We start from the raw sequence: 15,406 nt of genomic DNA on the forward strand, positions 1-15,406 counted from the left end.
TCAATCCACCGGAGTCTGTCTTCACATGCTGGGAAGGATATCTCCCTAAGGGTTGAGACCTGTTGGCTACCATCACCTAGTTTAGCCGGCTTGTCAAGGCCGTTGCCTGGTGTGTGGCTGCTGTCACACGCAAACAGCTACGGGGAGCCACAGGTGAGAGCTGAGTGGCAGGTGGGGACAAAAGACGGACAAACCGCCCTGAAAGGACACAACATGTTCCCCCACCAAAGGTACTATCCCTCCCCGGCACCCCATACATGCCCGGACAAGGGCAGCAGATATATGGAACACCAAATTCCCTCCAAAGCACACACCACCCGGATTTGGAAATATATCACCATTCGTTCACTATCACTGAGTCACAATCTCAAAACTTTCTTAACAGTGCTGTAAGTGTACCTATACCACATGGACTGCAGCAGTTCAAAAAGGCAACTCACCACCATTTCCTAAAAAGCAATTCGGGACAGGCAATAAATGCTGGCCTAGCCACATTCTGTAAACAAATAAAAAATACTGTTGTTCAGAGATAAATTTAAAATGATGAATAAAAACGAGCTATGTAGAAGGAAGTCATTTGGTCCATCAAGTCTGCACTCATTCTCCAACAGAGCATCTTACCCAGCACCCCCCCCTCCCCCATCTCGAGGGGCATCTTCAGCCCTGAAGGTGATGCCAAAGACCAAATACACCATTATAACGGGGATCAGGGATCATAACAAGGCTGAACTTGAGAAACTTATATCGGAATGAGTCCTCGAAAATCAACGTAATGCTTCCATCACCATCTGAAATGCAACTCATATGGACATATTTAAGTTGGCCAAATCAAACTTCAAGTTCAGCAACGATTTCAGATCAAGAACTAGCTGGTGCAACTTTATGACTTGAAAGAGACTAGTGTTGCAACAGAAGACCAAGATCACGCAGACTATCGAGAGACATGAATGCCAAAATTACAGATTTCCAGCAGTTCGTCAAACAGTGGTAAAAATCACAAGTTCCTGTGAAGTTACATTGCCAACATGGATGAAATGCCCATGAATTGATATGGCCAGCAGCCAAAGTGTGAAGTTGAAAGGTTTCAAAATAGTGCTCAAGAAACCAACAGAGCAAGTAAAAACAGGATTCACAGTGCTACTAGCCTGCATGGCCAATAATTATAGCCTATAGCAATTTTCAAACATAAAAGCATGTTCATCACCTAGTTCCCTGTATGAGTTTTATGCATTCCATGACACCAGTTGGATGGATGAGGCTGGGTTGAAGCTATGGATTGATAATGTGTGCACCATAGCTTATTTGTGAGGGACATGTTCTTATATAACCGATGAGATAAATGTCATGCAGGAAGAAATAACACTCACATTGCTTTTATACTGGGAAGTGTAACATCTATTGTTCAATCTTTGGACACATGCCTCAACAAGCCATTTAAGGGTCATGTTTGTGCCAAATGGAATTGGTTGATGAAGAAAACACTTTCACAGTAGAAATATGTATGCTGCCCCGCTTGATGTTTAGTATGGTTTCATTATCAAATCAAGGGATGGTAATAGTGCACAAAGTGGCATCAGGCTGTTATAAACGTTCAATTCAACGAAGGATGAGGAAAATGTAGAGGGATGATTCTGAAAGTGAAAGTGCCACAATGGACCCGGAGAAAGATCTTCACAAATGATGCCTGAATTAATTCAATGAAGTCTGCATCGGATGCCGAAGACAATGAATTTGATGTTTTTAAATTCTGATGCTTTAATTTTGGTTAATGCTACAATTGTGCAACAAATTGTTTCTCTTTTTCCACATTTCAAAATAACCATGTACACTCAAATTGGTGCTTTATATCATATGCTCAGCATATAATTCTACCCTCCATTTAGGAAGAATTTTTGTGTGTTACAAAGGTTGTCTTATACCACCTGTGATCTACTACAACTTAAGACATGAAAGAGACTAATTTCTCCACTGACACCATCTTTTCCAACTGAATTGAAAAGACCATACCATTGATACCTTGCTACCAGCATTACTGCTGACAACTACTTTCCACAAACAAAGGTGATTAATTTCAAAATATGTTTTTTTTCCCTTCGCGCCAACTTCTTCCTAGTTGAAATACTGAAATAATGAAAGGATACAGATAAGGTTCAAGAGTGATGCAGGATTTGTTTTAAAGCTGTACAAGCCATATGACACCAGCCAAATTTAATCCATCTCCTGAGAACAAATTGGTCACCTGGTAATCATCACAGCTTCACTAAAACCAGAAGTAGGCAGACTGGAGTCAAGATTCAGACTTGTAGCCCTTCAGCTTCTCACCTAATACAAACCTGAGTTTTCTGAGGTTTAAAATTCTTCCTCTTGAGCTATTTTTGCAGGTTTATGCCAGGTACTTCATTTTCCTCAGAAACTTTGATCAGACTGAGAAAACCTTAATCTGCACTTCCTTAATATTATTTGGCCCACATTCTTATCTATTCATTCCTGCATATTAATTGAAAGTTTCAGAACAATTTACATACACTTAGTTTGTTTTAGCTGTGTCACAATCCTCTAAATTAACCTGCTTCTTTCATAACATTCAAATGGTTTATTTTCACTCAAAACCTATACAAGGTCAATCATCCAGAATTGTTGACAGAAATTTTAGTGCACCATAAACAATGGGCCCAGGTTATCTGAAATCTTCTTTCTCCCACCAAATTATGTACCAGACTGACATTAAGCCTGCATCTCATTTAAGAACGAAAGAGACCAATTTCTCCACGGACACCATCTTTTCCAACTGAATTGAAAAGACCATTGATATCTTGCTTCCAGCATTACATCTGACAATTACTTTCCACAAACAAAGCTGATTAATTTCAAAATATGTTTTTTTTCCCTTTGTGCCAACTTCTTCCTAGTTGAAATACTGGAATAATGAAAGCATACAGATAAGGTTCAAGAGTGATGCAGGATTTGTTTTAAAGCTGTACAAGACATTTGACACAAGCCAATTACCATATGTACAGTCCAACATATACTCCTGCAAACATGATGAAACGTGAAACGAAGAAAAACATGAAATCCTTGAGAATTATTTCTGACCAGTACTGTTCGTTTACGTAGCTGTGAAGGATGTCACGATAGAAGAATAAAGCAACAATGCAATTCAAGATTCACCTCCTTCTGTTGGTACTACTTCTTCTTCACCTACAAATTTAAAAGGAAGCACAACTCACCATTTGTAACATTGCAGCGTTATAACACATAAATTAGGCTGTTATTCGTGAGTATGTCAGTTTTAAAGACTCATTTGGATCAGTCACAATATATTTACATCTCACTATTTGGTTAGCAAATGTCGCTGGGCAACATTCAACAGTTCCAAATAACATATGGTTTGAACAAAGCAAGTTTCATAAGACACTGAGATGGGACTTTATATAGGAAGGAAAGGAAAATTAGAACACAAGTCAACAGGGGCCAGTCACTCTTTCAATAACACCTATTCCTTTCATTAGTTAATTGTTTAAGTACTTCATCTTCACTATAGTTCCCCCCCAACTTGCTGTGACAATGAATTAAGCAAGCTTCAAAATACAAGCATCTTCCTGCACCTAATTTCAGGTCCTGCAGGAGACATACCTTTGGCACTTTGTTCACATTTTCCATCAGAGTCATCGAACTGCAATTAGAATTTGAAAACATGCCTGATTTTGTTTTTCTTCTTATCTCCCTGACTTGACTGAGGCCACATATGATGTCCCTAAAGTTAAAGTTTATTTATTAGCTACAAGTAAGGCTTACATTAACACTGCAATGGAGTTACTGTGAAATTCCTCTAGTTGCCACACTGTGATGTCTGTTTGGGTCAGTGCATCTAACCAGCACATCTTTCAGACTGTCAGAGGAAACCGGAACACTTGGAGGAAATCCACACAGCCATGGGGAAAACATGCAAAATCCACACCGACAGTGCGGAATGGCTAGATTTTACTTTGTACAACTGAATTAACTATGCATTCGTCACAAAGAAAAGTGAAACATTTGTAAAATAACAAATAATTAATTTTAGCTCGTAACTAAAACAAAATAATGGAATCAAGAGCTTTGTAATAGCTCTAAGGTTCAGTCAATAAATAGATAGGCAAATATTATGCAGTGCAATACTGATCAGGAATATGCTGAGGCTCATTTCAGCCTGCATCAGGCTAATAATTTTAGAGTTATGCCAGGGCAGTAGGATGGCACAGTGGTTAGCACTGCTGCCTCACAGTGTCAGGGACCTGGGTTCAATTCCCAGCTTGGATTACTATCTGTGTAGACTTTGCATGTTCTCCCCTTGTCTGCGTGGATTTCCTCCGGGTGTTCTGGTTTCCTCCGACAGTTTGAAAGATGTGCTGGTTAGGTGCACTGAGCCGAACAGACATCACAGTGTGGCAACTAGGGGAATTTCACAGTAACTCCATTGCAGTGTTAATGTAAGCCTTACTTGTGACTGATAAATAAACTTTAACTTTAAGGACATCATATATGGCCTCAGTCAAGTCAGGGAGATAAGAAAAACAAAATCAGACATGTTTTCAAATTCTAACTGCAGTTCAATGACTGTGATGGAAAACATGAGCAAAGGCCAAGTGCCAAAGATGAGTCTCCTGTAATACCCGAAAACCCAAAGTCAAATAGCCTGCTGGCTGATACTTTCTAAATTCACACATTAAAACTTCCATCATAACAGTACCAAAGGGCTAGGGTCAATCATGAAATGCATGATTATACCTTTATGGGAGCGGGAGGAAAAGCATACATACTCTTTGTTGATAATTCTTCAGGTTTCCTTTCTGTGTTTGATCTTGAAAGTAATTGCGCTACTCGTTCTCTATACCTTTCTTTATCTTCTTTTATTGTCTTATATACCTGTCAAGTGATATTAATACATATGTTTAATTACTGATCAAGAATGCAAATAACAATCAATAATCAAAATATAAAACTCATGACTATTCTCTCCTTTTGTTTATATTGCTATAATTTATTTAGCTTATATTTCCAAAAAAAATGCAAATCGATTTAATTTTGCTGCTATTTTATCCATGCAAAATGTTTCAACTCTCCTGGTGACCCAGCAGATAAAGGAAATGCCTACATGTCTACAAATGAACAGACCAATAGATCCCATAGCTGAGTTCTCAGTGGACATGTTAGAACTACTATCAGTGTGGCTCAGCTAAGATGAAGTAAGGGGGAAGAAAAGAGGGGAAACAATGCAGGTCAGAAAGAACTTAAATGGGTTGGTGATGCCCTCCACAATGCAACAGTTCATTGACACCCACTGTTTAGGCGAATACACAAATGAACAAGTCCATGGGAAAGGTACAGGCAGATGACCAATGCTTACAGAGATGCCAAGAGTTTCAGCGTTTTCAGGAAAAGCAAAACCTCAGGAAAAATATTTACATTGAAAATGTTCTTTATGCAAAATATATTTAACACTAATTAGTTCAAGGATATGACGGATTTATTTTAGGGATAAAGTCCTAAAGTTTATGATATTAGGTTGGGTGAAGCTAAGATACGGATGACCTGAGTGAGGCTTGCCAGGGCTCACAGCCTGAATACAATTAATTAGGGCAAAAATTTAAGTGGAGATCACACCAAGTCATGTGGCTACTGGCATGCATTAGATCAGAGAAAATTAAGTTTTACTTAACATTCTAATGCTATTCAATTATTTTTATTTAGTGCACTTTTACAGATTGATATAAACTATATAATCTTCAAACAAGCTTATCTGGTATGTATACTTCTGGAATGAGCTCATATCATCAATGTTAGACTATAATTATACCTCACTTCTAAATTAAGAGAGATGACAACTGAATTTACAATGAGGAAAAGAACATTTCTTGAAGATACCTCACCCAGATGGAACATAACTGAGACTGCTAAAATATATGTTTTGGGGAGGCGAAAACAATAATTCACTCCTGTGAGAAATTTTGTAAATGTATTTGATTGAACAGTAAATATAAAATTTCAAAACTTGGAAAAAAACAAATATGTTCCTAGGAATTGCAAGCCTATGTATAAAGGGAAATATTGGCGTATTATAAACTATTCAACAGCATAGGGCAAAAGCAGAAACAACAAATTCAGAACCAAGATAGGTACGAACTTTAAATTTTTTGCAACATGCATCAAGGCTGCAAAAGAATTGTCGAATGCAATAAATAAATGATCTATTGATCTTCAGAAAGCATTTGATATATTTTTTAATGCGATGAGTAACTAAAGCGAAAGGCTGGGCAGTGCAAATTGAAAGTGTAGTTTTGATTATAAGGTTGTGAAATGATAGATAATCGAAAGTAACCAACAGTAGCATCTAATTCTGATAATTGCAAGTACATTCTTCTTGGGTTATTTAAACATTATTTACCTTGGCTAATTATAATTCTAAGTGCTTATTAAATACAAATAAACAATGATAAAATAAGCGTAAATTAAAAACAGATTCCAATCAAATTTGAAATTGATAGATTGAGCAAGTGGACCATCCTGTCTGATGTTCAGAATATTCCATGCCCTCGTGGACAGCACTACAAAGATAACATCTAAACTTGTGGATAATGCAAAATAGAGCAAGAAAACAGGATACTCTGAGCAGAATAATATCATTCAAAGAAGGATGGAACAACTTATTAAACAAATATTTTATTTAACATCTGTGCAGCTGAACAGATAATTATATTTAATACAGGAAATATATGGCATATAATAAATATAATTAGGCAATTAAGGTTATGGGAAATATAATACAAGAATGATGTGTGAACAACTTCCTGACAGTAGAAATCACTGAGATCAAAGTGCATAAGTAGATCTTTCAATATCAATTCAGAAAGGCAATATTAACAGCATTGTTGAAAAAACAATTCTTACAGCTCAATGTAAAAACACAGGCAAAGTGGAAAAAAAAACATACAGGTGCCTATTAACTTTTAAGGGGCTATGAGAAAATGCTGACAAACTTAAACCTAAAGGAAAAATAACACTTTAGGGGTCTCACGATCCAGGCTTTTAAAAATCATTAATATAATCAATAAAGTATACTTAGCGGGAGATGTTGGCATCATGTTAATTCACTTGACTAGTAGTTCAGAAACCCAAGGTTATGCTCTGGGAAATGAGTTCAAATCCCACCAAGGCAGGTGGGATTTAAATTCAATTCATAGAATCCGGATCTCACGATGTCCAAATCTAGGAAATGGGTATGTCCAGGTCATGAGGTTTGGGAGCACGGTTGAAATTCAATGCACTGATGGACTGGGAAGTATTGTGGGTCAACGAACATGGATGAGGAGTGAATGGCCATTGCAGACTGGGATAGCCACAGCAAGGTTTAAGATGATCTCATGTTTATGGAAGATATGATGCTGGCTACAGTGCCCTGGAACATTTGACTCTGGAGGTAATAAAATCATAAATGAGGTTTCAGCAGCAGATGCGCTGAAATGGGGTGGAGGCAGGTGACATTACCGCTGGAAGGTGGCGATCTTTGCAATGAACAAGCTTTGGAGCTAGTCACTCAGATGGGAATTAAACAGGGCAGCAAGGATGCAAACTGTCTAATTTGCTTTCCAATAATCAGGCTGACAACACAAAGTGCTAAATGAGGTTTAACTTTAAATTGTCAGTGTACATGTTGAACTTAACATCATGCCCTCAGATCATGTCACCAGAAAAGGTGAACAGAAATTTTGGGAGTGACAATATTTTCAAGGACTCTAGAGAGGAAAGGAAGGCTGGAGGTGGAGCAGTAGTTTGCAAAGACAGGATGGATGAGACACTGGTGACAATAAATGTAAAGGTAAGACACACAGGGTAGGATTTTCTGGTTTCCATGTGGTGTATTTCTTGCGGCAGGAGGCAGCGCACTACTGGGTCATCAGTGGGATCTTCTGGTCCCACCAACTTTACCCCACACTGCTGGGAAACCCAAAGTGGGGCTCTGCCACCGTTGGGATCAGCAGATCCTGTCGGCATGAATAGCTAGAAAATTCCAACCACAGTATTCAAGGAGGAATTGTTTACAACTGTTGAGAACTGCAGGTAAGTCTCTTAAATAAAATAAGCTGAGATCGTGATCTGGGTAAGTAAGTGGGGAAACTAGGGAAAGTTGAGGATCCAGGGTAATAGCCAGGGTTGGAGGTGTGGGGGAAACATCATGACACTAGGAAAAGTCTGGTTTGGTAGATAATGAGAAAGGGAACATGTGGCAATTCAATAAATAGTCCCAACATTAGTGACTAAGAAGTACATGAGCATCCCACACTTCCTGTTGGCTGCGGTTGTGGTAAGGGCCAGAAGTTAGGGATTTAAGATAGTTGGTATGAGAGAAAAATCAGAGGCTACATTTGTATTTTGGGTGAGACATTTGGACAGGGAAATGACTGTGAGCCAGACAGATTTGACAATTAATGGCTGAACTTGTCCATCCTCAGCAGTCTCCCACTAAGGTATTAACTCTCTAGTAATTTCTCGCTGTCCTGCCATCTTCCATTATAATCTTTCCATCCCTCCCCTTTGTGCATACTTGGTACCCAGTGTATCTTGTTCACCCTGAAACCAGTGCATCCTGCACTGTTACTGCTATGTGAGGATATCGTCATAAACCACACTGTGCGTTTTAGCTACTTAGTAATTGGGGTATTAAGGTTGAAAATATTCTTTCCAAGTTACAGCCTTAATTTGTAAACAAACAATATCTATTATTATGACAGGTGGTGTTCCCAATAATTCAAGTTGACACCCATACCCATTTTTGCACTCAATTGTGATGACATTGCATGAAATGGATATAACAATTTGTGAAAAAAAAATATAATTCGTTATATTAGCTCATCCATGGGAAAGAATATTTGAAATACAACTACAAAGGGACAAAACTGGCTTACATATGCAACTCCCCCAATGAGTGTTCCACCAACAATGAAGCAGTAAATGAGATTGTTGCTGCTCTCCGTTGGCAGACCTGTGGACATCAAGCACCCTGAGGGGGATCCCAGAACAGGCATTTTGAAAGGCTTGAAAACTGCAGAGAAGAATAGAAAAGTAAAGAAGAAACTAATCAGGAAAAGATTAAAAGAAGAAACTGAATTGGAAAGAGTGGTGAAAACCCTTTAATTTCAAAGCCCTTTTATTTCACTTTTGGTTTGATTCTCTTTCCATTGATACTTAGAGTTGAACATAAAATTTCCATAGTACTAGCTACTAGCTTGAAAATCATTAATGTTACTTCCTTGCAAAACCTCTGAGCTAGTTGATGTTCTATGACATTAAAGAATGAGGAAAGATATATTTGTTTCTTTTCACTTTATGTTTCTGTTCTTGTAATTGCTGCTCATTGTTACACAATTGCAGATATAATTTAATTTAGTTATTGTCATATGTATTAGCACATAGTGAAAAGTACGGCTTCTTGCGCACGGTATAGACAGAGCATACTGTTCATAGAGAAAGAAACGAGACAGTGCAGAATATAGTGTTACAGTCATAGCTAGGGTGTAGTGAAAGATCAAATTAGTACAAGGTAGGTCCATTCAAAAGTCTGATGGCAGCAGGGAAGAAGTTGTTCTTGTGTCAGTTGGCACGTGACCTCAGACTTTTCTATCTTTTCTTGATGGAAGAAGGTGAAAGACAGCACGCCCACGGTGCGTGGGGTCCTTAATTATGCTGGCTGCTTTGCCGAGGCAGCAGGAAGTGTAGACAGAATCAATGGATGGGAAACTGGTTTGCGTGATGGTTTGGGCTACATTCACAACCTTTTGTAGTTCCTTGCAATCTTAAGACAGATCAGAAGCCATATCAAGCTGTGATACCACCAGAAAGAATGCTTTCTATGATGCATCAGAAAAAGCTGGAGAGAGTTGTAGCTGATATGCCAAATTTCCTTAATCTTTTGAGAAATTGGAGGAGTTGGTGGGCTTTCTTAACCATAGTATCGGCATGGGGGGGACCAGGACAGGTTGATGATGATCTGTACACCTTAAAACTTGAAGCTCTCAACCCTTTCTACTGTCTCCTTTGATGTAGACAGGGGCATGTTCTCCTCTACGCTTCCTGAAGTTAGTGATAATCTTCTTTGTTTTGTTGACATTGAGGGAGAGATTATTGTCGCCGCACAGTTCACCAGATTCTCCACCTCATTCATGTACTCTGTTTCATCATTGCTTGAGATCTGATCCACTACTGTGGTGTAGTCAACAACTTGAAAATTGAGTTGGTAGGGAATTTGGCCACACAATCATACGTGTATAAGAAGCATAGTAGGGAGCTGAGAACACAGCCTTGTGGGGCATTGGTGTTGAGGTTCATTGTGGAGGAGTTGTTGCTTATCTTTAGTGATTGTGGTCTGTGGGTTAAGAAGTTCAGGATTCAGTTGCAGAGGGAGGAGCTGAGTCCCAGGCCACAGAGTTTGGAGATGAGTTTTGTAGGAATAATGGTGTTGAAGGCTGATCTGCAGTCAATAAATAGGATTCTGACACGGGTGTTTTTGTTACCTAGATGTTCCAGCGTTGAGTGCAGGATCAGGGAGATGTAGATCTGTTACAGTGGTAGGCAAAATGTGGTGGATTCAGGTAGTAATGTAATTTATAAGCTAATTTTAGCATGGAATATTCCCCTCAGGAAATAAACACACTGTCCCTATGTTTTGCTCTTAAGTTTCTCTGAATGATCAAGAAATTTAAATACGTGGAATGGTTAGATTGACTATATATAGAGGATCAGGCTTAATTTTAAAAATGGTGTAAATACACCTACATAATAAATGTTTTTAAAAAATAATTCAAAGGAATGCAACAGACAGTGGACAAAATAAGAATGAGGTTTTAAAAACTTGCCAGGTACTGACAAATGTAAGAATAGGATTCCAGACGACACATGACTGGACCCAACTAAAGTCAAAGAAGGGATCATAAGACTAGTGAGAACAATTTAAGCTGCAGAACAGGAAAAAAATAAGTTCTGAGTCTTCAGGCTCCAGCCAGGCCTCTGAAAAAACAAATTATTGAAACAATCCATAAAGACAAATATAGGTAAAAGGTAAAGTCATCAAAGTCCCAGGTGACCAGAGGCTGCTCTCCCCCTCAAAAGGGGGAGACTGGTGACTGGTGGTGATTCAACCTGAGGATTATGACACCTCAATGGAGGGCAAGGTTGAGAAGGCAAGCCTTCATGGATAACCTCAGTTTGTACAGGAATTGAACCCATGCTGTTGGCATCACCAACCAGCTATCCAGCCAACTGAGCTAAACCAAATACGTGCATGACTTGAAGAAATTCTCTGCAGTATTTGTTCAAATAGTCATACAATTACATATTTAAAAATAAAAGTGGTGGCTGCAACTACTTTGAAAAATACATTTAATGATGTGCTAGTTAGAAATTTCAGCCTTTCAAATAATTTCTATTTCATGGAATATTTTGTGATCATATTTCAGTAATCAGCATTAGTTGATTCAAATCATAGAAAAGCTACAGCACTGAAGGAGCTATTCAGCCCATAATGTCTGTGCCAGCTCTGCAATAGCAATGCACCTAGTGCTGTTCCCTGCCATTTCCTGCAAATTTGAACAATTAAGAAAGGCTGACACTTTTCAGATTTACTGAGTGCACAATGTGGCACATTAAGTCTGAAGCATGTATACATAATTTTTTGATTCTCTACATAGCTACAAGTGTACACGCAAGTCCATTTGTTTTTTAATTCTAGCATAAGTATTAGGCACATATTGTTGCAGAAAACAAAATTATAAGTTCAACAGCCAGCCCAAATTCAAAGAAAGAGGCTAAATCAAGGCATTGGGTGAACATAAAATGGTGCTTGCAGTACAGTTACAGCCATTTAATATCTGCTAAAATGCTCTCTTTTAAAATAATCAAATTCATTCAGGCTTGCCTTAAAATGTTTTTCATTTTAAATAGGCACTGAATTGAACTGTACAACATTCAAACAAACAGCCAGCACAAAAATTAATTTTATTTAGGAACAATTGATTTCTCATATTTCTTTGGAAATTACTGAAGTAAATTATGCACTGTTACCTCTACTTACAAACTGAAAGTTAGGTTGAAGGAATTGACTGCATTCATAGGAAGCACTATCGCTACTATAACCCTCAACATTCTTGAAAAGACAAAATAAATCTTGCTCCTATAAAGTGAACCCAAAACCCCACGACAATAGGTAATGGGAAAAGGTGTTCCTAACTGCTGTTGCAATCGAATTTACAATCAACAAGTGGATCAAAAGGGCCAATGAAATCAAGAGTCACACAGTAAGGAAGGTTAAGCAATTTATGTAATCCATATGGTATTTTATAATCTTCTTTCCAGTTACCTAGAAGTACCTAGAAAACAAAGATGATCAGCTAAAAGAGTGATATTAGGAAATCTAGAAGGAATCAAAAAGGGAGTTACTGACAGAAGCAAGAGCAAAAAGCTCACTCCTTTTATTAAACAGCCCTGCTACTTACATATGCACCAGCTCCTAAACTTGTCAAGCCAAAAAGCACTAAATAAATAGTGCCAGAGCCACCAGGTTCAACGCCACTAGCCATTTGCCTGTTCATCTGCTGGTCTAAGGGAAACTTCCATCGCTGCAACAAAGTGCCTGAAGAGTAAAATTTATTGCAAAGAAAGTCAGTATTTGATGATGGATACTTGGAGAAATATGGAAGACTGGATAAGAATAATGAGGTTATAATTCAATCAAGCATTCGAGTTGATGTCAAATATTAAAGTGAAGCTCAAGGTTAAACAGCCATATGACTTCAATGCTACCACATACCATTGTCTCAATAAAGTGAAAATAATGGTAATTGCAATGATAAATCAAGCTGAAATTACCACTATCTCACGATTCACAAGAGGGTCATAGTAGAATAATTTTATATCTAAAAGGCAAAATTATTAGGTTAAATACACAAAGAACATAAGAAATAAAAGTAGACCATATGGCCTGTACTGCCCCACCATTCAATACAATCATTGCTGAGGAATACTGAGACCATAGCGTAAATCATCATTACAGATATTACTTAGTTTCATTTCAAGTTTATTAAGATTTTATACTCAGAACATACATAATTAGAGAAAATAAAGCAAATCAGTGTCAATTCATTAATTCACAAATCCCGAAGTGCACTTAATGCAATTCAAAGAGCTGGAACAGACAAGCCATTTTGAACTGCAACATTATGGAATAATTCTCCATTGTTTTAAACCCAGTGTTAGTGACTGAAAGAATGTGGCAATAGCAGTGACAGAAGCTATTACAGAGTTATAGTTATTATAATTTGGACGCCTTGTCAGCTCTCTGTAAAGAAATCTAGTCAACCCCATTTCAATCCCTGTTGCCCTGCAAATTTATTTTTCCTCAAGTGTCCATCTAATTTCCTTTTGAAATCATTATCTCTACTTCCACCACCCTCAGAGTGCAAATCCCTAATCATTACAACTTGTTGCTGAAAGAAGTTCTTCGTTACAGTCTCCTGACATCTCTTGCTCAAATCTACGTTCCCAAGTCTCTGTTAAATCACCTGATGGAACAGCCCGCACAAGTCACTGACCATTAAGCTAATTTACGGCATGTGAAACAGTCAACATACTTCTGACATGTTGATAAAACACAAGATTTACTTCAACTATTGCACATCAATGCTTTCACACTCCTATTCAACAGGAGCAGCCAATACAGTAACAAACCAACTTCAATGCAGGGAAATACATACCTGGACAGTATTTACAAGCTGACACTAAATGCATTTTCTGAAAATTAACAGTGAGTACTTGTATCGGAGAAACAATTTTTAAATTTAGTAATCTTTTGAAGTACAATGGCAGGCTCTGGGAGAACTTTCACTCTTAATGGAATATGGTTTGTCTGTTTGGTGCAGCACCAGAATTGGTTGAGTGTAATAATATAAAGAGATACCTGTGTTGGACTAATCTTTTACATAGAGACATAGAAGACAGGAGCAGGAGGAGGCCATTCGAGCCTGCTCTGCCATTAATCACAATCATGGCTGATCATCCAACTCAAGAGCATAATCCTGCTTTTTGTCCATAACCTTTGATCCCATTCACCACAAGTGCTACAATCAAGCTGCCTCTTGAATGTGTCCAATGTTTTGGCATCAACTACTTCCTGTGGTAATGAATTCCAGACTCACCATTCTATGGGTGAAGAAATGTCTCTTCATCTCCATCCTAAATGGTCTACCCTGAATCCTCAGACTGTGACCCCTGGTTTGGGACTGCTCCACCATTGGGAATATCCTCCCTGCATCTATCCTGTCCGGTCCTGTTAGAATTTTATAAGTTTTATAGTGAAGAAGTGTGCTTCAAAGAATAGTTTCATGAATAAAATTAAACTGAAACTTAAAATTAAGATATTACAAAGTATGGGCGCACAATACTAAAGAGTAGAAGTGTAATATGAACATGGAAGGATAAATAGGAAATATAAAAATAACACATAATATTGAATAGAAGTAAGGGTTACTATAATACATAAGGTAAAGGAATAGTTCCAGAGAGCAGGAAGACTCTGAAATGAAGGAGGGAGCCTAAATTAGGATTAAGGAATGGAAAAGTATTGAACAAATATTTTGCATGCGTCTTCACAAATGATGGTGGAAGTGAGAACATATCGGAGAATATGGAACAACAGTTTGTTTTGGGAAAAAAGCAAAATGAAAAAGAATGTCTCAATGGGTTTAGATACCATGCCTGCTGGACTAGATCAGAGAGGAAATATTAAGATCCTAGCTAGGATTTTTCAATCAGCAAATCTGTAAATTATGCCACAGGATTACAACATAGTCAACGTACTGCTGCCCAAGAAAATAAAATGCAAGTATATAGGTGCAGCACGATGTCTCTGGGGTTAGCACTGCTGCCTCACAGCACCAGGGACCTGTGTCCAATTCCCCTTCATGTCACTGTCTATGTGGAGTCTGCACTGTATCCCCGTGTTTACTTGGGTTTTCCTGCAGGTGCTCTGGTTTCCTTCCACAATCCAAAGATGTGCAGGTTAGGTTGATTGGCTATGCTGAATTGAACCTAGTGTCAGGGAGATTAGCAGAGTAAATATGTGGGTTTATGGGAATAGGCCTGGATGGGTTTGTGGTCGGTGCAGGCTTGATGGGCCGAATTGTCTCCTCCTGCACTGCAGGGACTCTTCTATGATGGCAACTTACAGATCACTTTACAGCCAATGAAATACTTCAGAAATGTAGTGGCTTGTTGTACTGTAGGAAGGGAGTGATGGTGGCATAGTGGTTTGGCACTGGACTAGTAATCCAGGTAATGATCTGGGGATCTCTGAGTCCCGCCATCTTGGAGGTGTTGAAAT

The 15,406-nt window shown here is 38.3% G+C and overlaps 1 protein-coding gene across 3 annotated transcripts in view; it reads right to left on the minus strand.

Moving 5' to 3' along the window:
- The window catches only part of aifm1 (apoptosis inducing factor mitochondrion associated 1), a 64,716-nt gene that overhangs the window by 40,621 nt on the left and 8,689 nt on the right, over positions 1 to 15,406 (minus strand). Inside the window, exons 2-4 of one of the 3 annotated variants that reach the window (XM_080187731.1) lie at positions 8,943 to 9,079; positions 4,800 to 4,905; positions 3,169 to 3,198 (exon numbers count right to left, since the gene is read on the minus strand). In XM_080187731.1, coding sequence (XP_080043857.1) covers positions 3,169 to 3,198; positions 4,800 to 4,905; positions 8,943 to 9,079 — 273 coding nt within the window. Of the gene's footprint in view, positions 1 to 3,006; positions 3,041 to 3,168; positions 3,199 to 4,799; positions 4,906 to 8,942; positions 9,080 to 12,524; positions 12,662 to 15,406 lie in introns of those variants that run through there. The other 2 variants (XM_080187730.1, XM_080187732.1) reach the window with 2 other exon arrangements.

Source organism: Carcharhinus amblyrhynchos, chromosome 4 (assembly GCF_965287045.1).
Source record: "Carcharhinus amblyrhynchos chromosome 4, sCarAmb.v2.hapA, whole genome shotgun sequence".
NCBI lineage: Eukaryota > Metazoa > Chordata > Chondrichthyes > Carcharhiniformes > Carcharhinidae > Carcharhinus > Carcharhinus amblyrhynchos.